At 42.4% G+C, this 25,336-nt stretch overlaps 1 protein-coding gene across 2 annotated transcripts in view; it reads right to left on the bottom strand.

Annotated features, from left to right (window-relative positions):
- Positions 1–840: 840 nt before the first annotated feature.
- PLPP3 (phospholipid phosphatase 3) overlaps positions 841–25,336 on the bottom strand; it is a 64,263-nt gene continuing 39,767 nt past the window's right edge. Inside the window, exons 3-6 of one of the 2 annotated variants that reach the window (XM_073357588.1) lie at positions 21,999–22,279; positions 21,020–21,077; positions 9,988–10,164; positions 842–2,583 (exon numbers count right to left, since the gene is read on the bottom strand). In XM_073357588.1, the coding sequence (XP_073213689.1) occupies positions 2,458–2,583; positions 9,988–10,164; positions 21,020–21,077; positions 21,999–22,279 (642 nt within the window). In that variant the 3' untranslated portion in view covers positions 842–2,457. Of the gene's footprint in view, positions 2,584–9,987; positions 10,165–21,019; positions 21,078–21,998; positions 22,280–25,336 lie in introns of both variants that reach the window. The other variant, XM_073357589.1, reaches the window with a different exon arrangement.

The raw sequence follows: 25,336 nt of genomic DNA, 5'->3' as shown, positions 1-25,336 counted from the left end.
ACTTGTCTTCTAGGCTTCTATTTCCCTGTTCAGTGTTCTCTATTTAGACTATAAGCCCTCCAGAGCAAGGACTGTGTCTCCCATTTGCATCGCGCCCAGCAGAGAGGGGCCTACCTTAACATAAATAAGTAGAAGTAAATTTCAAGCTCCTTGAGCACCACTCCTTCATACACAAGAGCACTGGGTAAGAAAGAGGTGTGGCCAGGGGAGAGCTCATCCTTACTATGTAAATAAGGGGTTTAGCTATGGGCTTCCATCTCAGTTACTTCTGCCTTGTGACAGAAATAAGCCAAAGTCCTAGTCTACACTTAACATTTAGACAGGCATAGCTGCATCGCTCAGGGGTATGAAAAATTCACGCCTTGAGTGCCGCGGTCAAACTGACCTAAACCCTGGGGCAGACGCAGCTAGGCCAACAGAAGAATTCTTGCATCGCCCTAGCTACTGCCACTCGGAGACATGGATTATCTAAATCGACCAAAAAAACCTTTCCGTCGATGTAGGAAGCATCTACACTACGGCCTTGCAGTGGTGCTTCTGTAATGCCCACAGTGTGGGCATGTCCTTGTTGACCCCCACATCAGAGCTCTCATTTAAAATGGGATCAGGTTCAGGGCTTTTTTGAGCCTGGAACAGATATATGCAACATTTACCCAGTGCAGTGTAAAGCCTCACATATACCACCCCAGTGCATTTTATTCAGATTAATCTAAGAACAACACAAATGCAGAACATGGTTAAAATAGGATATTTAGTTATGTTATGAGCTTTTATTTAAAAAGCACATTTATACAGCAATAATTTCGCAGATACAAACTTCAATTTTGTATTCTACAAAAGTCTTTGAATATTCTTCTCTTTACAAAATGAAACATTACAAAAATACAGACAATTTAATATGATTTTTTTATACAATTGTCTCTAGTTGTAGTTATTTTCATTAAAATATTACTACCACAGACCTACAATATTTTAGTCGACTACAAAAAAAAATTAATTCAATGCTTTTTTAAGCAGCAAAATGTAAATAACACAGGTCAAGACACAGTTTATAATCATAGTGGATATATCTAAAAAATTGTTTCAGAAATAATATTTTACATAGTTAATTTTTAATGTTTTATACATTATTTATATAATATTTATATATAAAAAATCATAGCTTGCTATAGCTGAAATGATAGGACGGATTGTGTAATATAGATGTGCAAATGGCCATTCCACGTGGTTTCCATGATCCCTTTTCCATTTAGCGTTTTTTCAAAGTTTTAAGATAGATCTTCAATATTTGTCTTTAACTTCCAACAGAAAGCCAAAAAGCTAGGAGAAGTAGGCAAGATTCTGCTCTCTTTTACACACTCTTGATGCACTACCGATGTAACGGAGATCAGAATTTGGCCTAATGTCTATTGAATGGCTTATAACAAGACCCTAAACAGAGAAGATGAGGGAATGCTCAAAACTGTTTGAAATCCAGGCTAGGACGTTCCACCCAGCAGCCCGTCCTAAAACTGCAGAATCAATGTTCCCTGGGACTCAATCCCAAATTCATAGTGCTAACATATCTTCAACAAGATCAACCACTAACAACTGACATGACGTGAACTCCCAAAGGTGGCAGCATTAACACAGAAAATCCTTCTGCAATTTATCAGGGCCAGAAGTAGTGAAGGGAGCCTTTTTAAAAATTAGGCCATTTGTCAATTTTGTGTAGGCTTGATGCCTCGTACAGTACTAATGTCACCAGGTACGTAGTGTAAATGAAAAGATTTGGCTTCTAAGTGGATAACAGATTCACTCATGCTCAGTTTGTTGTGGAAACACCTTAGATTGTTGGGGGGGGGGGGGGGTTAAGTTTGTGTAATATGACCAGGCACCCTTCTTACATTTCTGACTGGGCAAGCTTCTTCTGAACCAACATCACAGTATGGAACGGAGTGAAACAAAGCAATATTACAAAGAGGAGGGGAGGAGAAAAGAGCGGTGACACTTAGAAACCAGTCCCAAATCTTGAATCAGTGCTGTTTCTTGTATACAGTGCTATATAATTTAGTTTTGAGTTTTTCTTACCGGCATTGGAAATCTTCATAGTAAAAGCTAAGATGGCCGGCTTTACATAATCATTTAGTGTTCATTATGCTATGAACAATTTGGGTTCACTACAACATGAACACTCAACCAATTGCACATCCAGAATTCCGGCATCGCTGTTTGTTTGTTTTTCTCATTGTTGCTTTTGACTTAGTTGAACAACACCCATTTCATGCAAATGTTGCAAGTGAAAAGGCCAGAGAGTAAGACCTTATTAGTCGGGCAAGAAAGTCTCTCCCTACATTCTACTGTCTGATGAGATTTGAGAGCAGCAGGTAGTTGCTGTCAGCAGTCATTTTTGCAAAAAAAAAAAAAAAAAAGGGGGGGGAGGGGGAAGGATTGTGGAGGGAGGAGGGTTGCAAAGGTCTACACCATATTGTGGTGATTATTCCGTTCAATGATGTCCACAGGTGAAAGGATATCTTTCCGGATTGGAGGAGGAGGCAGGGAGGTCTTCATCTTGGGTTTGAAGAGGTCTGACACATAAAACACCTGTAAACATAATTTAGAAATCAATGTCGCGACATTTACTCACACACTATTTGATAGGTTATCAGTGAGAGAGTATTCATGTTCTATTTTACTGCAATCAAATTCTTTGTGTTAGCAAATGACTGACCACAGGACTGGGACCTAGGAATTCCCAGCTTTGACACCACCTCACCGTGTGTCTTTAGACGCAGGGTCTGGTCTCAGAAGGTACTGAGCATCCTCAGCTCCCACTGGGGCAATAGGAGTACTTAGCACTTTGTAAGATTGGGCCCTTAGCCTACGTAGGGCTGTTTTCCTAGCTGTGGCATAGGCATGTACAATTCTTGACTACAAGCCACATAGGGTGTTGGGAGGTTAACGGATAATGGCTCAATATGAACTGTTGTGGGCATTAATAAATGATTGCATTTATATGCTATAAATAAATTGATAAACACACAACTCCACAGCTTAGGCTTGAAAGCTCAGAAATAAAGAGAGTTCCTTGGAGCAGGGACCATCTTTTTGTTCTGTGTTTGTACAGCACCTAGCACAACAGGGTCCTGGTCCAGACATAGGCCTCCTAGGCACTACAGTAATACAAATAAATAATAATAATAATGATCAACATTCTAGACTCAAAGAACCCCCCCTCCCAAAGTTTAAATCCTGCTTGCCTGACTCACACAAATAGCCCCACTGACTTAAAACGGTCTCTGATGGGCAATTAAAAGCCCTAAAGTTAAAACTACTCTACAAATGACACTATCTGTAATGAATCGGGGCTGCTTGATATTCTCTGCTTTCCCCTTTTCTCATGACACATGAGCTACAAAATTAACGTTTAGTCCGGATGACTGTCTAGCAGTCAGAGTCCAACGGAAGGAGGAGATATTCCTGAATACCCAATGAAGTAACCACGCTGCCGGATGTGAAAAGGCCAGTGTTTGACAATTTAGGGAGGCAGAAACACAATAAGAAACAAAGTACTGGGAGGAAACCTTCATTTCCTCCTTGGCAGCCATGGCCTAACCCTTATCAGTCCAGCATGACTGCTGCACTTTCTCCCTTACTAAACTTAAACCTGAAGCCAGAAGGGGAAACAGTCAGACCGTGTAACTCTCCGTAAACAGCAAAATACAGAGAGGACTCATCTTTGTTATTTACACCAGAAGTTTGATAACAAAACAAAAAAACAAAAACAAACATCAGTGACTGGTGAACACACATGCCAACAAGCACCCAGGCTACTTCACTGCCCCACTTTTGATAAGTCTGTGAGTCAGAATTTACCAGCTGAGCTGAAACTTATTTTGACACTGAAATTTGACAGCTGTCCATAGATAACGCATGGCATTTTACTATAGTCAAAGTGATAGGGCGAATGATACTTGGTATTTTAATGTTTGCAGAATCATAGCAATGCAGGGCTGGAAAGGACCTCAAGAGGTCATCAAGTCCAGCCCCCTATGCTGAGGCAGAACCAAGTATGCCTAGACCATCCCTGAGAGGTGTTTGTTCAACTTGTTCTTAAAAACCTCCAGTGATGGGGATTCCACAAGCTTCCACAGAAGCTTATTAGTTCCAAGCATAAACCAAACATTGGCTGTGTGGGGTTAAGCTTCCCTTAAGGAAAGGTTATCCTTTTTTAATGGTCCATTATGGGGTTTCTAAAGCATCTGGTGCAGACAGGATACTGGATTGGATGGACTAGTGCACTGATCTGGTATAGCAAGTCCTACATTCCTAAATTCCAATCAAGCTGATAGGATGGCAGCCTTCAAATTATAAATGTGTTTGTATCTCTTCCTACTGCAGTGTTTGATTTAACACACTCAAATGGAAAAGGGATAAAATGCTTACTGAATAAGACTAGACTACACAATGATATTAGCTAGTCCACGTACAAGGGTTATTGAGCCACATGTTTCAGGGTGGTTTATTGGTGAAGACAGGAAGGCATTTTCCTTTCACTCCCTTCCCCATCATACAGCTGTCCAGATGCACTATTCAGCAGGAATATTCCTTTTCCACCTCCACCTCTTTTCTAAGCTACTATTGGAGACAGGAAACCAGGTTATATGAACAACTGGCCTGATCTGAAATGACAATTTATTGCTACATCTAAAACTGAGAATCTGGGGGTCTGAATCCTTCACTTTTCAAGTTTTATGACTTATCCATAAATATTTGTCTTCAGCAGAAAAGCATAAGAGGCCCAACATTTAAAAAAAGTATTTTTTCCTTGAGTGAAAATGCTGACATTCAGATGTCTAGCTAACTATCTGTGCCCACATATCTGCCGATTAGACAAATAAATGCTAGCATTTGTGCTACAGTAAACTGAGGGGGTAAAATTGCACCCACAAAAACAGAGATTTGGATGAGTCCTTTCTAAAACAAACAAAAACCACGCTCAGAATATCCTGACGAGAGAATGCATTGCTGTAAAATATTTTTCTTTTTTTGGTTGTTAGTACTCAAAAAATAAAATAAAATAAAATAAAATAAAATAAAATAAAATAAAATAAACCAGCTGTTTTGGAGTAATTTTGTTGCCATTTCTTTCACATGCCTGCCACCTATCATTGGATTCAATCAGAAAAGTGTCCAACTTCTACATCAAGAAATTAATGACAAATCAATTTGTGGGAGGAGGTAGGTGGCATGCAAGAGGCAGATGGGGATTATATTGAATGTGGCTTTATTTTATAAATGTCAGTTATGGATAGAGTATTATCCTATGGTTGGTTGTTTTTTAGCCTTTACTCTGCAGTTTGTTGCTTTTGAGGGTTTAATTCAAATACTTGGTAGTAGTTTTAATTCCCCTTTAAACTGTATTTCTCTCTAGCATGGCTTGAGGCTATTACACACTTATAGGAATCCTGAAACATGATCTTTTAGGGTCAAAACAGTGTGCTAAATCCTCCTAATGCTTGAACTGTTTAACACTAAAAAAGGCTAATAAATGTGCAAAGTTTTTACTTGGATTTGTTCCATTTCCTGTAGAAGGTGCTTTCCACCCATAAAAAAAAAAAAAAATTGACAGCAGAGAACTGGGATTGTACTATACAAACTAAGTCAGTATCTTATATTTCCACTTAATAATCCCATTTCTTTTCATCATATTAAAGAAATCCATACTCTGATACACAATAGTAAACAAACTAATATGACTTTTATGAGTTGACACCAAAAGGTATCTTGTCTGTTTAAATGTTTCCACTCATGTAAACTATGTGATACGTATTAATCTGCTTATAGTGCTATTTTGATTTTCGGAAATTCTCATCATATCTCACGTTGGAACCAAGTAAAAATGTTTCACCAGCTGGAAGTGCTTGACACGAACGTCTTGCGTTTGTTATTTCAGGCCAGGAAGGACAAATGTGTCTGCTACAACTTTTAGCTTTGGTAACTCTTGGAGATGAAACACACAACTGGCTTCCACGGAGAAGTACGGCATGATTACTACTGCACTTAATGGCCTTTTAATATCAACAGCCTGCGACACAGTTCTTGAGTCACAGCGGAAGGCTGTTCTTCAGGCTGAGTGCCGTAAGAAATGATTTTGAGTCACCCCTCTCTGACACAATGTAGTGTAGTAAGGAGTGATAATGTAATGTAATGTAACAGAGAGAAAGCCCGAGTCAAGTGAAGGGGAAATGACTCAGTGTGCATCTCCAAAAAGGGTTCCATGACAAGCAGGAGTTTATTGTTCTGTGGGCTGATTAGCTCAATAAGGGCAAGACAAAGGGCAAGACAAAGAACTGTAACTTGTAATGGCTGATATTAACTAGCAATTCATTTCAAGGCAAATCTTGCCCCTGCCTCACTGGTTCCAGTGAGTTTCCAGCTTTCAGAACTGGCCTGAAATCTGTTTTACAAAGGTATAGCAGAATCCTGGGGGCGGGAGGGGTCATTAGGTTGATGTGGAAGTGAGAGGGGGGCTCGGATCTGGCGGGGAGCATAAGGAAGTGAGTTGGGAGCTCCCAGGCCTAAGTCCTCTTTCATAGGAGGGGATGTGATGCATTAGGACTGTGGAGACCTCAAGGTTTCAGCTGTGGCTTATGACAGAGTACTTATTCCTCGCCCCACTCTGTGGAGCAGAGCTGTTAATAGCAAGATGCTGCTGCACAGCATCCAGCCCAGAGAGCGAACCTAACAAACAACAAATTCTACACTTGATGCAATGATCAGGAGCTTTTCTTGTCCCACCTTAGTATAGACAAGGCCATAGTGGTAAGGGGTGGGGAGACAACCTTTGAAGAGTGGCTGACTGCTAGCCTACAAGCAGTTAGCAGCTGGGCAGGAGAGGGAGGAAGAGAAAGTGGAGAGCTTGGCGTGGGAGTGCAGGGAAGTTGTGCAGCCAGCCAATGAGAGCTGACCCTGAAGCTGCAGGGTGGTAGGAGAGATGCAACCCTGTGATCTCTGAGCTGTTCTGGGACATAGTGGTAGACGTAATAGATGTGGTAGCAAATTTCTAGGATCTAGGGCTATTAATTCGGGGTGAGTCTGACGCTAGGCATAGGATGGAACGGGAAGCTAGTGAATTCTATTATGAAAACAAAAGCCTACTGCTTACAAGAGAAGGTCTAAGGTAGGATTTAGAGAAAGCCTGATCCTGGGTCCTTTACTCATGTGAGCCGTTCCTCTGACATTGACACTTTAATTTGGCAGGAGGTGGGAAGGTTGCTTATTCCTACACCACTGCCCTGATTCCAGCTGCAGGGAGCCCTGGAGTGACTTCACAGTGGCAACAGCCTAGCAGCTTGTTAGGGCCCTTGGCTCTTACGGCTAAGGGGGCCCCCAACCATCTCCCCCAAAAGAAGGGAAGAAATGTAGGCCCATAGTGGGCAAATATTAACCCTAGCCCTCATTTTTTAAACAAGTGAGTTCAGGGTTCCAAGAATATTTTAGCTGTCATTTGCACCTGGACAAACATGTGACAGGGGGTTGGGTTTGAATCCCATTGGAAACCCCTTGTATCGTTTCCAGGCAGTAGGAACAGGGCAATGAATGATCAGTGCCCCCTCCACATCCGGGCAAGGAATGGAGGCATACAAAAGAGCGGTGAGTAGAATGGGTGTGCCCTGAGCTCGAAGGGAAAGACCAGGCCTGTTTGTGAAATAATGAGGCAGCTGCTTCCTATGTTGATTTACTTCGTCACAGGAAAATCAGCCTATGGGAGCAACATTCTCACCCTCCTCCTGGCCCAGTACAATTTGCCATCTGTTAAAGGGTCAGGGAGGAGACCACCAGATTTGCAACTTGTCACTAGACAGGAAATGTACGAATGTCTGTCCCTAGCATCTGGACCTCTATTGTCTTTCAGAACCCACTACTTAGATCAATATCGTGTTTCATCCTTTTATCATGTTGTTGTGCATATTCTTTTCCCCCTCTACTTGTGACAAAGCTTTAAAAAAGTGTCAAGAAGAAGAATATGTGGCTTAGGAAATGCACACATAAAAAACCAGTCTGACTACATACATGGTTAGTATCTAGACATTAAGCCACATGATGTCATATGAAGCACCTGAACTGAGAAAACCTGCTTCACTGTTCCAAAGGTTGCCCAAGACCTTTTTGCTCCAAGAGCTTTCAACAATGAGGTGTTGTTTCTTTAATTGGCTGCTAAGGGTATTAAAAGGTTTCCAAGGCTTTGAGGAATACCGTGAGATTTGAACAAAAGATAGATATGAACCATAATGATTTTGCTCCTGCTATGCATAAAAGAGGCAAATTTAAGAAGGAAAGTCACACACAGTAGTGGTCTATGTGGAAGACTTTCATCAGTTAACCCTTTGGCACTGGCATTTAGGATTTGCTGACACTAAGCCATAATGGTGCATTGGCACTTGGCAATGGCAAAACCCAACTCCCACAGCCAAACGGGTTAATCATTTTTTAAACAATTAGATTACAGCGTTTGTTTGGGTTTTTGCTCAGGTTTAGCATTTTATCACTAAGTGGAAAATGCACAAGCAACCTATTTTCCACTCCTGAAAATCTCGAGTGAACTTTATTTCTTGCCTCAAGGTTTACTTTACTTCCAGATCAAGCAAAATAAAAAGTGTGTAACCTTTTGAAAACTTGGTTTTAGGAGTTTCTAAAGCCACATAATTACTTTAGTCCCCAGTCCCTTTGTTTCTAAACAAGATAACTACACTGAAAACAATCACGTCATTACACGGAGCCAGCGCCTCCCATTCTGCCTACATTAAACGTTTACATGTGTCACTTTGAGTTAAAGGACTGTGCAATCAGGTCACTCTTTGGAAAGTAAATTGCATGAGAACAAGCCAGGCAGTGGCAGACAAGCAATCATGGCTTTTGTAAACCATTTTCTCACAAACCTTTTTGCCACATAAAAAAACAAAACAAAAAACAACTACAATCAAAAGAACAAACCCAAGATCCACATTCCCAGGCAGGGAATTTTTTTGGTTTAACTCTGAAGGGAACATATATGTTCCCCACCTCCAAGACAGTCTTCTGGGATCTTTGATTCTGTATAGATCCTCTGCAGAGGTTTGAAAAGCAACATAGTTTGCATCAACAAAGGAGTGTTTAACCTTTAAGGAAAAACTGCCACCACTGTTTGCATATTAGCCTCCCTAAGCTGCACTCATAATGTGCTTGGATTGGAGAGGGCCACTGATAATTGAATCCTTGCTAATCAGCGAACACACTGACCCTAATGCTGACAGGGCAGACCAGAACTCAGCTGCTTCACTTAAGATGCTGTGTGGGTTTTACATAACTAGGGTTTCAGATGAGATTCTTTACGTTTTACATATGAGACTCATTTACAGATGAGACTCTCTACATATGGACTTTGATCCTGCAAATCCTTGGCTGGTGCATTTGTCAGTGTCATTACTCAGTAGTGCCAAGTAGGGGGATGCACTATGTGTAGCTGTCCTCATTGCAAAGCATTGCCAAGTGCCCGCATGCCTGCTCCCTTATTTGCAAGGGCTCGGGGGTGGAGAACGTGCACAGCTGAGGACACAGGAGCTTAACAGCCATACTCCTGCTAATGACGCTCTCTGCTCTTAAGCCTCAGAGCAGCTGCTGCACAGGAGTAACCAGGTGGCATTGCAGCAGTTCTCTGATGCAGGATTGAGTCCTCTTTGTCTCACGTCTCACAGCACTCCCTACCTGCTCTGGGCAACATCCATGCCCCCAACAAAGACAGATTTTTAGAGAGTCATTTGGTTTATGCTGCATCTTCTACCCTGCAACCCACTTGAGAGAGCCATCCACCATGTAAATGTTAACTCTCAACAGCCCCAGCTGCCCTAAAGTGGCTGGATTCCCTAACATGGTCAATAGCCTCTCTCACAGGTTATGCCCCACCAGCATCTCCAGAGTTACCAGGATTGCCCTGTCATTAGTGCAATAGTAAGAGATGGCACTCACTATGCAGTAAGCCACCAGGGCTCCTTGTGCAAATCCTGCCAGCACATCTGTAGGGTGATGCTTGTGGTCAGATACACGGGACAATCCTGTGTAAAATGCCATCATGATCAGGGTAAACTGCAGCAGGGGACGTAGCAGACGGGCTCCTCTCCATGTGAATCTGGCCTGCAGATATAACTAAGGATTGAAAAGAAAAACAAAGGGGAGCATTAATTTTACACCTCGGTCACAGTGTGTGCAGCAACGTAGAACAAATGCACCAGCTAGCTGTGGAAATGGAGCGGAGGAATGTCATTCTGCCCTTGGATGCATGCAGCTGGCTGCCACTGGATACAGCAGGAATTTCATGCATGTATCCAAGGGAAGAACTTGGTCCGTAGTGTGTTATGGTGGAAGGGGCGGGGGGGGGGGGATGTTAAAGGAGATGAATTACTTCAGATAACAAAAGCTGCCCAGAGAGGGGTGCCTGAGGTAGTCGTCATGGCAGCAGAACGGGTGGTATTCTAATCCAGTGGTGAGCGGCAAGGGGAGCTGGATTTCTGGGGGCTCAGGCTGGAGCTTGGACTGTGAGCCAACCCCCACCCCTAGGCTTCAGAGCCTGAGCTCCAGCCCAAGCTGCAATGTCTACCTAGCTATGGAGTGGGGGCAGGGCCTGTGGCAGAGTCAGGGGTTGAGCAGTGAGCACCCCCTGGCCCTTTGGAAAGTTGGCGCCTATACCAGGAGCCGCATATTAACTTCCAAAGAGACACATCTGGCTCTGGAGCCACAGGTTGGCCACCCCTGATGTAGACGGACCCTCCGAGAAAGCGGTCCACACCACTGAGCGTTTCCAATTCCAGTTCATTGTGCATTGACAAGCCTGCTGAAGGTAACAGAGAATTGTTGTTTTTATCCAACGTTTGCCAAGCAGAGCAATGAGAGTTCACATTAACACTATTGCTTCTATTTAGCCAGACCCAAAATTAGGCTTGGCAGAATTCAATTTTTATTTTATTTTTATAATTTCAGCAGATCATATTGATGTTTATTTTTAAGCATTTTTTCCAATTTTATCTATTTAAATGTTCAGTTATGCAAAATTATGGGATTTAAGCATCTTTTTCTGTGATCAATTTATATTTTCACAACTGTGGGAAATTTGGCATGGAGGTGTCAGACAATAATTATTTAATGGCAGTGTAGAGATTCAAAAAATTAAAGCTTTACAGCCATTAAAACATAAAGTGCCAGCAGCACGTGTTAAAATATACAAAGCAAATATCCTTATGTCAAACGCTGGTAAGTTCTCACTTTCTTTCTTTGCCTATCTGTCAATTTCAATGATCATCAATGGAAATATTTTTTGTCAGTTTGTGTGAATAACCCTGAACTTGACATTTACCAACATTTACCAATAAAAAGCTAATCTGAGAGGGAGGCAAGCTGTTTATCTAAATGCAGGAACTCTTCCACAAGAAAAAGCTGGTGGTAACTATGCACATATCCATCTCCTTCAATCTGTGCAAACAGGATAATTATTAATGGACAAACAAAGAGCCAGCCCTGCTCCAGAATAACTGACGTGTTACAGTGGGGTGCACTCACTACTCACACAAGCAGACCTTATGTTGTGGCTATTCATATCAAGAAAGACCCTCTCTTTGCCAGATTGAGCCCTGATCCTTCAACATACAGAATTCTACAGTGCCTTTGTGTCACTCAAAATATAGAGAGGGGTGTGTGTAGTGGGGGGTGGGGGGCAATGTTACTTTTACTTACAAGGGGAAACAAAAGGACTTGACCTGAAGTGAAGAAGTTGAAGTGACGTCAAATGGGTATTGTCCCCCCTACAGTTATCTTGAGCTTTTTTCCGTTGCAAACGGTGGGCACAACCTACTTCCCAGGTTCCTGTGGGAACTGGGGAAACCAAACGGGAAGAGACGACAGGAAAACTGGAACCTTCTGTCTACAAATCAAAGTTGCCTGAGGCTGATCACCCCACAAGGCAGAGCCAAGAGGAGCAGTGCCCTCCCAGAAAGTGCTCCCTTCCTGTGCATGAGTGAGGAAGTGGAGACGGGTGGGGTGGGGTGGGGAGGGCTGGATGGGGGAGATGTGGGAAGGATGTAGGTCAGGAAGTCATAGCACTGTCGGGGGTATGTGGGTGCCTGGGGAGGGGACAGGAGCAGCAGCTTCTTCATTAACACTTGCAAGACAGAATACAAAACCCCCCTAATGTCTAGAATTGTAGCCCAGCTAAACATCCTACACAGCTCTGTACTCCTTACCAATGAAATAGAAAATATAGCCAGTAGCCACATGGAAAAAAAATGGTGATTGAGTAAGGTTTTTAGGTCAGCTGCTCTGCTGGCAGAATGGTGTAAAGTGGCCTTTGTGTAAATGAGAATCAAGCCCATGGATATTTCCATAGCATCCCAAAAAACACCGCAACACTGTGCAAAGGCAAACCTGGAAAGCCGTACTAAATGGTTTAATACGTTGTGTCTGTTTCACAAACCTTTTATTTGCCCCATTTGGAAAAAGTATGCAGAATAACGTTAAAATGATCTGAAGAAGCATTTGCATGAATCTAGCAGATGCTTCATATTATCCAAATTGATAGCCAATTAGGATTGAACAGAGCAGTACCAAAGCAGCTCAGTGTTGGCCAAAGCACATTACAGAGTCTATGGAATACAGCAACATATATGCTAGTAAATTCACTCCCACACATTTGTACTTCAGTTTTTAATAATAATTTATACGCTACGGAAAGAATTAGTTAATCATAAAAATGCTTTATAAACACACTGCATCTCTCATCCAGAAGGATTTAAAAGCACTGCTCAAAGTACACGCACTTCAGATACTGCTAAAATGCAGTCATCACGGAAGTGGAAGACTTAAGCTGTTTAATAGCACAGTGCAACACTACATAGCAATTTAAAACTATGTAACGCTGGGCACTTCTTTATTCACAGAACCAGTACCTTCCACGTGTTTCATTAACAGTGAACTGGCTTCTGACTGTTTTTCAAATGTCTATGTGCTCAATCTGGGCCAAATTCTGATACCCTTGGTCATACTGAGTAGTCCTTTACTCCTTAAGAAATCAGTCAATGAGAACTAATTGTAGAGATAAGATACTGTAGAACAGGATTTAAGGGGCTCACAATCTGCTCCTTTATCATTCAAATGCACTTTCTTGAAGTTTTTATACAGTGTTGTCCCTTTAAAAGTCTATATTTTGGGATCAAGGGTGGTGGTTTTTAAAGCAGCTGAGGGATGTCAACTAAATTTTCATTGCCACTGATGTTCAGATGCAAGATTGCAGCCTCTGCCTCATTCCGATACAAGCATGGACCCTGTATACAGCATTACACTTTACACACAGTGCTGCTCAGCTTTGCTAGAAGAACTCAAGAGCTAATTTCATGCATAAAGCTTTATGCAGTGTTCATTCCAATTCCTTAAGAAAGAGGTTTCAAATGTTTGATATGCAACAATAATGCATATATCCCCTTCTGTATACCGTTTTGAATTACTTCCCTGTCCTCTCCTCATTGCAGCCCAAAGGCTTTGACTAAAGAGTTCAGAGTAGAGAAAGCAAGAATTTAATTTTAAAATGACCAATTAAAAACGAGCATTGATTTAAATAGAACATAAGCTCAACAGTGACAAACTCAAGAGGGGTAAAACAAGAAAAAATGGCTTCAAAATGTACAAGTGCAACTGTTTGTGTGCCCACCTTTCCAAAAACAAATGTCCTAATTATGCCACACATCAGGTATTGCATGCACACAGTTCAGACTTGCACATGTCCTTCTGTAAATATGGGACAAGAGCAATGCATGCCTGTATTAGGTGATTAAGACTTCTAGGTGCCCAAGTTGCATGCACTTCAACACACCGTCAAACTGTGGAACTCCTTGCTAGGTGATGTTGTGAAGGCCAAAAATAAAACAGGGTTCAGAAAAGAACTAGATAACTTCATGTACGATAGGTCCATCAATGGCTATTAGCCAGGATGATCAATGATGCAATCCCATGCTCTGAGTGTCCCTAGCCTCTGTTTGCCAAAAACTGGGAGTGGATGACAGGGGATGGATCACTTGGTGATTGCCTGTTCTATTCATTCCCTGTGAGGCACCTGGCATTGGCCACCGTCAGAAGACAGGCTACTGGGCTAGACTGGACCAGTATGGCCAGTCTTATGTTCTTATGCACATACACCTGATTTTGGATATTCAAAAAACATGCAAGTACAATAGGGAGGACAGTCCAAAAATCAGAGCACTAGCCTGGGACTTGGGGGACCCCGATTCAATTCTTTGCTCTGCCACAGACATCCTGTGTGACCAGGGGCAAGTCACTTAGCCTCTCTGTGCCTCAGTTCCACCTCTGTGAAATGGGGATAATTGCACTTTCTTACCTCAAAGGGGGTTGTGAGGATAAATACACAGAAAACTGTACCTAAAACATAACATTTCCAGGCATGAATTTAGGAGGCTGGACTGAGGCTATATTGAAACTGTAGTCCTCGGTGTGTGTGTGAAATACATATCATATGGGAAGAAAAGAAAAGCAAATCAGAGAGCTAAAGGGAAAACAGAAAGCATCAGAATCTCCTGGCACAGAAAAATCAGTGGTATAATGAAAGGCAGGAAACCCCCAGCAGCTTCTCTACTAATCTTTTTCAGAGCAGACTGTAAGCTATTTGCAAGTGGCTTCTGCTAAATGTGTAAATGCTGCCATGCAGGAGAAGTCTAGCTGGGGGTAAGATAATAATGTAAAATATGTTACTCCCACTGCAGCCCACTGTGTAGCATTAAAAGAAAGTAACATACAATGATTAAAAGGAGCAGGCCTAACAAAAGGCAAGAGGGAAGGGAGGATGAAGTGACCTGCAATAATATGTAGTAGTAGCTATTTAGAGAGCCGAGAAGTTACCACAGAACCAAGATGGCTTTAGGAGCAATACATAGCTTTTCTCCTGCCAGGGAACTTCCACTGATGTCAGGGAGAACAGAGTGTGGTCAGCAAGTGAGCCTAAGCAAACAAACAGTTTATGTCCATCTGTAGGATTACAAGTCAGGAGCAGGCAGGGAGAGAAGAATATATACACTTTATCTTTATGCTTTGGAGGCGTTTACTGAGGAAGGTGCTGAGTAAGTAACTTGGCTGTCAAACAGAACTCCCATCTCACTGCATCCATATCACATGGCTGCATTCAGCCAGATCTAGGAAATTTGTCATTTTCTTTCCTAAGATTTCGCTCTGAGCATTGGCAGGGCCTTATCATGTTTCCCTGACTGGACTCTTTACGCTTGACCTGAAGTTATCTTCCATGTAAACCTCTCTCCATCCCCCCGCCTTCCCCCCCCCCCGCCCTTTGAAGAGGGCACAAATCCTGGAATGCTTATTTGGGCAAAACTCTCTAAGCCAAATTCATCCCTGGCGAAGTCCACTAGACTGACAGGATGCAGTTAGCTGACTGATTGTGAACTGCAGGATTAGAAGCACAAAAGACCTCATAGGAGCAAAAGCACGTTTGCATTTTCTTCCTTTTGTCGACTGTATAATCTGAAATTTAATTGCAGATCGTTATCTAGGGGTCACATTTTGGCCCTGATCCCATCAAAACCCCAAAATTATCAGCTAAGTAGAACTTGAACCCAGCACTTGTTTTTCTTAAATGACTCCAGAACGCCCCTTGAGCTTGCATCTGCATGCCACTAAACTCACACCATTCTTGGACCAGAGACAGTATTCCATGACCCAGCTCTCCCCACTAAGCCACAAGCAAAGAACAATGCTAAAGGACTGCAATGAGTCAGTTAATCTAAGGTGACATGATAACAGCAAACCTAAGTAATAACCGCTGGCATCTCAGTTCTCATGAGGGAATGAGGATCACTGGAATACAAATAACTCTGATAGTTGTGAGGTTATTAGGAAGATTCTGTTACCATGCGGCATTGAATTGCAAGTTGATAACTAATGTTTCTCCTTAATTATGCTCATTGACAGATGGGAAAAAATTCGCTGCTATTCTTGCTTTCAAAGAACAGAGAAAAGAACTCTGAGTAAAAGTTTGATTCCCAGCACAAAGCTGAAGCTTTATGCAGGGCTTGAGGAATAGAATTCTTCCTTCAGCCCAGAGCCAGGGCATTAGGGCATCAACATAGCTAGTCCAAAGATGTTACTTCACGTTAATGATCGCCCTAGAATCCACCAGCTTCCCCCTTCCTCCCCACTGCGCTTAGCTCTATGACCCACGTGGGCTGAAAAGTCCTATTGTACAGGCCATCTGCATCCTCGTAGTTCAACATCCTTATGGGCCTTATCTGACCTTCCGCCTTGTCTTCACTCGGGGGAGAAAAAAAGGTGTGTTCTTAACTCAAGTTAACTACCAGGAATCAGATCAGGCAGTTTGCAGATCAGACAGTTTGTAGTTTTCACATTAGCAGGTTGAGATAAACGCCAGGTTTCCCTATAGTCTTTAACTTGACCTGCTAAGTCCTGTGAAAACTACAAACCTCCTTGTCTTCAGTAGGGTTTTACCTTGAATGAAGAACACATCCTATCCTCTCCCCCCCCCCAACATCCTACAAACAGGATTACCAGAGAGTCATTTCCCTTTGTAAATTGTTATACAAAGCAGGTGACGTTAATTGCATGTTTCTGAGGACCAGAAAATGATACAAAATATAGCCCTGAATCTGTGTTTCAAATTGAGCCCCAAGCACTTTCTGTGTGTATTAAATGTCTTCCTGGAGTCACTTCCATAAGGATTTGGAATATAGAATCCCCTCTGGTATTTAGTATTTATTCTTGTTTCACTAATGGGGGCAAATAGTAACAAAACTCTTGGCACCATTTGGATATTTTATCGGTCCAGTTCCTAGTGGATAAATGTTCTCACTGGGGGGTGGGGAGCCACTACAATTTACACTAGTTGACAGCATCACCAGGGAAACCAAGGACTGTCCCATCTTCTCATCCCCAGGGCTACACTCTCCAGGTCAAAGTTGGAGCACTTGGGTTGGGCACTGTGGGGGAATCTTGCAATACTATTTCTACTCTGGATCATTTCTGTGGATAAATGACAGGCTGGGGCTATCAGTCAGGCACCCTTCAGGAATGCTAAATCCACCCCATATTTGGACACCACAAAATCTGGACATTTTCTAAAAGTGTCTGACAGTTTTTGGTAGTGTTTCCCCACACAAGTACATATTTCCCAGTGAGTTTGAATTCTCCATCTAGGCTCTCATGGCCAGAGATCTGGCTAATGAATGGCACAGACCTGTTGAAAAGAAAGGTTTGCATGAACAATATATATCTTTATTGAGGATTTTGCACATCAGTGAATTATTTTAGATACCCACACACTCACAAACACAACATCTCAATGGTTTCCTGGGGCTGATCATTTAATGAGATACTTGCTGAAGGTGAGATTCTACATTGTTCACTAAGCCCCCATTAATTTGTCCAAGCATGTCTTTAAAAAAAGGACCTGGTGACTAATGACCCCCAATCTGCAGGAGATGCCTGAAAAAATTCAGCCAGTTCCCTGGTCCACAGGCCCCTGCCAAGCCCCCCATCACATGAGCCCTCAGCAGTGCAGCAGCCAAACTTTTGCTAAGCAGCTTCTCAGGAATTGGAGAGCAAATGATTTGTTTACATCAAGATAATGGGGTCCATCAAACTTACTGACACCAAGACATATTAGAAGCATGCAGAAATAGTGCTTGGAAGTGATTTATCTGTGTTTCAAACCAGTCTTACAAAGCTCCTCTCACCCAAACAACTGGGAAGGAGAGAGGGTTTTTTAACACCCACTAATACAATATCATTAGTTTTTCTATCATTATCAGCTTTTCACTACAATGGATTTTGTGCTGGGGTGGTATATTTTCATTATGCTTTTGGTAGCAGAAAATACAAAGGAGAAGACTCTTGCACGGAGTGGCAGGAAGGTGTGGAATGACAAAGAGAAAGCCACTACTGGACAAGGAGAGGGACTGGCTTCCTGACATCAGACACTCACTATACACAACTATGTCTCCGTTTGTTTCTTTTTCCCGCCCCCCCTTCAATTTCCATCAAACCCATTAGCATAATTTTTGCCCCAGCTCTATGAGCACAATTGAACAGATAGCCTGACAGTGCCTGCTACCAATCCTAGCTCAGTATTTCAAGCCTTAAAAACCTCTGGGAATTCTGGGCCAGTAATCCTCTATCCAGAGGAATAAATGGAACCAATCCAATGTCACAGGTCAGATTGTTATATCCCAGCCAAGGAGCAGAGGTCGGTGCCTTCCAGACTGCAGTCTTGGAGGACATAGGCTCTACTGGTCAAAAGCCAGCTTCCACACTGTTTTGTTTTCAGTCTCTAGTGGGTTGGAGGAGAGAGGCAGACACTGCAGAGTGCTGACAGCCGAAGTACTTCCATATGAGGACGATGGGAAGGGCAAGGGCAGGGACGAGAAATCAGAGCTTGATTACTGTTGGAGTGCCATGGCCGCAATCTCATTCTCTCTCTGATATATCACTGCTAGCAGCTGCAACCGGGGCCCTGTCCCACAATGTACTTCCCAGTAGATTCAGATGAGCATGCTGCCCTTCTGGAGGAGTCTAGCACAAGACTCATGGGCTGTGACTATTCAGTTGTGCGCTCCCCCAAATACAGGGCAGTCATTAAAAGCCTTCTGTGGAGCTCGGAGAAAAATATATGGCAGGCACTGGGGCAAAGTGGTGAAAAATGGCAGGACCAAAAAAGCATTGTTCCTAACGTCCTGTGGGAGCATCTCCTGCAAGATGCCATCTCCAGGCCTGGCTCTGGCCTCTGCAGGGAACCCAGTGCATGGAGCATTTATATGGTCAGGCCCATCCTGCATACCTGAACGGTCAGTGTTCCCTTTTGTTTCTTAACTTGCTGTGTAACTGCTGGCCTCGCAGACAAAAACCTGGCAAAGTTTGTGAGAATAAAACAAACCGTGCAGTGCTTTTAACATAGGAGAGAGAAACTTGGAGGTCTTTCGTCAACTTCCATTGAAGCCAGTTGGGCAAAAATCCCGAGAGGTGCTGACCGGCATCTCTTGTTGTCGTTGAAGACACCCGGCACATCTTGGGAAAGGGGGGATTTGCCTGAGTCAGCACTTCAAGATTTGTCCCCATGTATTTTAATAAAGAAAGCAGCAGAACAGAGTCCTTATGGTTTAAGAGTGTGAGTTACTCCTTTGTGGTATCAGGATCAGCAGAGGCCTTGAAAAGGTAGTGGCAGAATCTAGCAAACAATAGGATCAAACACAGAAAGACAGCACCAGTCTCGCTTATTGTTCTGACAGAACCAGCCACCTGTTTAATTAAAGCTGCCAGTCCTCAATTTCCTGAAGCCAAGCCTGGAAGCCTATTAGAGATGACCTACTTGACTGCCTGCAGAACCTTATTTAATACTCATGTCAAGCAATGGCTCCAAGCACAGTTTGGAAAGTTTTGCAAATCAGCCATTAAGGGCTTAGATTTCTGTGAAACGTCACTGCGTGGTCTTTGGCACTGTGAATGATTCCCCTCCTCTCCTGACACGGCAAAGGAACTTTTAACCTGTTAACTTTAATTAAAACCGCTGCACTTTAGGGTATATAAATACAAATCACTCGTGATGGCGTGCTGGGGTCGGGGGGAGTTACTGTTTCATGGAAAACTGAAGTAGTGATTTTTGTTGATGGGTAAAACAAAACAGTCATTCAGAAACAGTGCAGAACTGTTGTCACAACCCTGGGTCTCTCTTTCTCTTATACACACAAACACAACATTAAACCCTATTTTGTTTGCGGATGGGGTGGGGTGGGAAATGTCCAATTCCTTTCACATCACATCTCCCCAGCCATTCACTGACAACGTTGTTTTAACGTCGCTGAGAGGAAATGGCGTGAATGTTTACAGAATAAATTTGAAATGTTTCAAGGAAAGAAAAAAGAAAATGAGGAAATAAATTAATGGAACCCCCCCGAACTGTCTAAAAAACCCAGTAATTAAATTACAGAAACTGCTTCCAGCCCGGGGGAGGGGGGTAAAAAAAAAATCTATGATTAAAAACCAGAAGAGAGCCATGGTAATTTATGTTTTCAGATGGCAAAGTAAAGGAGGGGTGGGGAAGTGCAGCTCGTGGATAAATAAAAGTTCATGTTTAATGTTTTCATAAGTACAGGGCTGTTTCTTTGGTTTCCAATCTAAGGTTACAGGAGATATGGGGGCCGCAAATCTTTGAAAGTATCCAAAAACCTTTTTCCTAATTACTTTTTACACAAATCACTGTCCAAATCTCCTTTCCCAAAAAGTTTACCATAGTTCCACCCATAATTGACCTGTGCTGGGTTGTTTCATGAGTGCTATCAAGCATGCCTCCAGCAGCTAAAGGCAGGAAGCACCTTGGCACACTGCTCTATTCAAGGGCAGAGTAGAGGAAGGGCAGAACCATTTTTCATTGACAGAGAAAAACAGACCAGCCCACAGTGTTAGATCAGACTGTGTGGGGAGGCCAGTTCACCTGCTTTGCTTTCAGATTTGGCCGCAAATGTAACATGGAAACCAGACTTTAACCTATAGGGGCAGCAGGTTAGGCTTATATATTCATCAAGTGCAGAGACCAGAGCAAGCTGCCTAATATAAATGTAAATAGAGCCCCTGTGCATTGATCTTAGGAGATGCAGCTTCCTTGTTTGGCTCACCCCAAACTCTTGTTGACTTCAGTGGGAATTTGAGCAAGGAATGCAGGACTGATCTGGGGACTTGGTAACAGTCTTGGTGCAGCCAAGGTCTGTGTAACCGGACAGAAATTTTAGGAGTCACAAGACCAAACAATGCTAAAAAGTTCAAGTATTTTTGAGTTTTTAATGGCAGTTTTTTATTCAGTCCCTGCAGTCTTCTGACGTAGTCAGAGCAACGTAATCAGCTGCCAAATTGCTACAAGTGGGAGTGAGCGTCCCATGTGGGGATGCTGAGGTGTGCAAACAGGTTTGACTCTCAAAAAATGGAGGGTACTCACCACCAAATAAAGCATGGTATAGAGCGAGAAGGAGGCGTGACCAGAGAAGAAGGATTTCCTGTAAGACAGAGAACACGTATGAACCAGCCATTGTAATATTAGATTGAACCTGCCTATGAATAATCAAGAGGCAAGACTGTGACCTGCCTCTTACAACAGGGGAATTAGGAGATGTAAGGTACACCCTTATTTTTTCAGTATGGGCTACCTGGCATTGTGTGTGGGGAAGCAACTTATCTGGGGCTGCTGCTCCCCCCACACCCAGTATGGTGGAGAGTGAGTGGATGAGGAGGGTATGTATCAAGCATTGGCTCCACCCCCATCCTGACACTCCAGCCAATGCAGCTGAGCATGGCAACATGATTAAGTAGACCAGTAGCAAATTATTTCCTCTACGGACCAAGAGGTGGAGAATCATGGGATTGCAGTTCCCTTCCTCGTCTGCTTTTGGGGCAGCTATGAACTGTTATATACTCAGCAGACTGGTAACTTACAAACCAGCCCAAGATATCTGGGAATTTAGGCAAACACCAATCAGGGGGCATTAAGTATAACTTGTAAAGTTCACCCAAAAAAATATCAAAATTAAATATCCAATGAACACGACATAAAGACTTTGAAAAAGACTTCCTGACGCTGTTTGTTGTCTTTACATAAAGGAAGGGCTGTTTTGCTGTGTAGATCCAAACCACTCACCTGTGATGTCAGCTCTTATGGTAAATTCCCACATTGAGTAAGCATTCATGAAACAATGTTGTGGGAGTTAATAGAAGGAAGGAGAAGTATTATTCAGCAGAGTTCAGTAACTCCTTAGGGAAATTGCCAGTCAATAGTGGTAGCTCAGTGGCAGTCTTCCCAGAGAAGGAAGTTTCCAAATGATCCACTGCTGGCAGAAGGGACCTGAGTTGTATTTTGTGGGACACCATTTTGGCAGAAACAACCGTTTTTCCCCCTATGTTGTCAAGGAAATGCCTCTCACCTGGCTTCCTGGACTCTGCTGTCATTTCCCCTACAGGTGTAGTTTTGAATGTAGCCTTTAGAGCAGTCGATTACTGAAAAGTCTGGATTACAAACTTCCAGGAAATGAGGTCGCAAGCGTCCGACAGACACTTTGGCAATGTCTGTGAAGGACTGGCTGATGGCACAGCCAAAGGCGAAACAGCCCACTTGTTTGTAGAGAGCCGCCACATATGGGTTCTGGATGAAGGACCGAGACTTCTCCTTTAAGTAGTGAATCCGGTAGAACTCCCCTGTTATAATCTGAGGGAGGAATTTTAAAAAATATATATAAATAAAAAACACATTTTGCATTAAGAGGTCACATCAGGTAAATGTGCAACCATACAGGATAATAAGATCTCGGAATAAAAGAGCATTTGTTAAGAAATAAACTACAGGGTCCTGCATTCAAGTCTTTCAGAATCCCATTAATTACTGTAGGCTTAAGGCCAGATGCATATTAACACTTCTTAGTGAGAGAATTTTTGTTTCAGACAGAAGGCGAGCATGTTTCTGAACGATACATATTTATCCGCAAATCCTGTCTTAGAAGCAGACTCAAGTTAAATAAATATTGATGGAATTCCAAGAACAACTTGCCCATCTGAAACCTATTAGATTCCATTATATCTCAGAATGCAACACGGGGTTAAAAAAAAATGCTTTTCTTTATTGCCGGGAGCATTGTAAAATGGCACTTACCAGTCTCTCTCTTTCCCTCCTCTGTCAGCCTGCAGGTAACAGTGACATGCCCAGAGACATGAAGAAACTGGTTTCACCTCTTTTGTTTGTAGATTCTAGCTATCCCATATTACCGTGTCAACAAAAGCCGTCAGTCAGACCTAAAAAGGTCATATTGGCGATTGGACACTTGCTTCATGGACGTAGCAAGATACACAGTGCAGTTGTGGCCCAAATCAACAGCAAATGATTCCAAAAGGTGAATACTTCCTAAGAAGTGCTCACTTGGCCTGAGTCAGCCACCTGAGCAAGAGAGAGAGAGAGAGCCCTAGGAATGCCACGGTTCTTACTATAACAAAACCACAGTGCATTTTCACCTTTTTTTTTCCCGGGGGGGCAGGGAAAGGGTGAGAGAGACATTCCCCACTCCTTTCACTATGTTCTTGATGCATAAAGCAAGCAGTCCATCCACAACAGGAAAGTAAATAACAGACCAGTATGTCAGTACAGTACACTCCATTTCAGAAATCTCCAGCCATTTTGTTTTCTTCACACATGGATAAAGCTGAACTTGATCAAACCAGAGATCCCTTAAGTTCCAGAGAAACCTTTGTAACTGGATGATGTTCATGGAATCATAGATATCAGAGACAAAAAACACCTGCTAGGGTGTTCTGTTCTTCCCCATGCTAGTGCAAATTGTTTCCTCATTATATTTTGTATAATTTACAATGGTTTGCTTTGTTCTGAATATCTCAAGTAATGGGGCTTCCACCATGTCAAGTGGGAGAGCATTCTGCCACCTGCAGGAGCTCACCATTTGGAATTCTCTTCTCCGACACATCCTAAATTTTCCATTTATACTTTCCAGAAATCAAAACCAACTTTTTTTTTAAAAAACGTAAGGAAAAATTCTAAGGCCAAGCTAAAGTTATTGGATCAAATTCTGCTCTCGGGTACATTGGTGTAAAGCCGCAATAACTGCATTGACTTCAAATGCTCCAGCTCCCCCAGATTTATACCAGTGTAACTGAGATCAGAATTCAATTACAACCTAATAACAGAGACAAAAGAATCAAGGTTCTTTGAGGTGCAAAGTTACTATATTAAATTCCATATAGAAAAAAAAAGTTTAACATTTCAGAGGTGGGGGTTTTTTAAAATTATTTTTCATAGCTTTAAAAAAAAATGAACACAAAGAATCAGATTCTGAGATACTCAAAGTATTTAGAATCTGGCCCAAAATTTGCAGTGGCCAGACCCAATTTAAATCATATAAACTTCCATAAACACAGGACTTTCCTGGGCATTCCAATGGTCCTTGTAGTTATTAAGCAGCAAATTATGTATTTCTTGTGCCACGTGGGGGGGAGTGTTGTGGATTTGACAATGTTGTCATAAATCATAGTTATGAACCTGAGGACCTGAGTACCTGGCTTCTTGTAATCCTAACTCTTAAAAGGCAATTTAATGAAAATCAGGCCATGAAATGAAGTCCAAATGTCTCACCTCTCCAAAAGAGGCAAAGGCTTAAATTGTTCTGTCACGTTACACCCTAGTTTTTGAGCTCCAGATTTATAGCTTTAGGATTTTATTCATTACTTTCAATGTTTTTATACCTGAGTAATAAAATGAGGTGGTTTTTTTTTCTCCTTCACTCCCCTTTCTGTTCCAGTCAGCAGCATTGTGATATGTAAATTTAGCTGTCAGGAAAAATGCCTTCTTGCTAATCCCTTTCTGAAACAGCTAGCAATATTCTTCACAGCATGGCAGCCTGCCAACTCCATGCAGAAGAGAATTCTCCCCTACCTACCTTTTTAAAAACTTGGCACAACATTTGGAAACTAATAAACTGGAAAAGTATTGCAATTAGACTAAGAGGAGATGAAACTGTATCATGGTTTGAACTCTGAGTACCAGGGCTTGAAAAACAAAGGTTGACCTAAAGTAACTGAAATAATAGCTATGCAGGCTTTATCAAAGGGAAGTAAAAAAAAACCCTAAATGCTGCAAGCAGACACTTATACTTCCATACTTCTTGGAGAAAGACATCGGGGTCATTGACCTGCCACGAAGGGTTTACAAACCACAGTCACATTTTACAAAAGACTATTAGTATCGAGCTCCCTATGGGCTTGACTGAGGTTGTCTAGGGTCTTGCAGCTGACCTGTTCCAGAGTCATTTGTAATCCCTTAAGAATCCAAGTGCTCTGCAGATGATGGTGTATCTAGATTTTGGACTATCTTCAAATGCAGGCTGCGAGCCAGGAAGTATATTTGCATGAAGACCAAAAAAGAATGTCTGAACATTTCTGCTGTGGCAGAACACAGTTCATTTGTGTCATGGAAAGGACATTCATGCTTTCTAATTGTCATTTGGAGGCAGCTCTTCTCCCTGCCACTGTCGTTTCAATTTCTCTCGGTGTTTGCACATTTATCTGCGAATGGGTGGTTTAGGAATCCCCTGTGGGTTTTGTGGGCACCCAGGAATCTACTTCCACTACACACAAAGCCCTGGTCTACGCGTCAAATTTAGATTGACCTAGCTGTAGTTAAGCCAACCTAACCACTGGGTAGCTACCGCCACTTAAGGAGCTGGGTTACCTACACTGACGGAAAAACCTCTTCCGTCAATTT

This window comes from Lepidochelys kempii, chromosome 8, assembly GCF_965140265.1.
Source record: "Lepidochelys kempii isolate rLepKem1 chromosome 8, rLepKem1.hap2, whole genome shotgun sequence".
NCBI lineage: Eukaryota > Metazoa > Chordata > Testudines > Cheloniidae > Lepidochelys > Lepidochelys kempii.
Note: the sequence above shows the minus strand (reverse complement) of the source record. Positions and strands in the feature narration are given on the sequence as shown.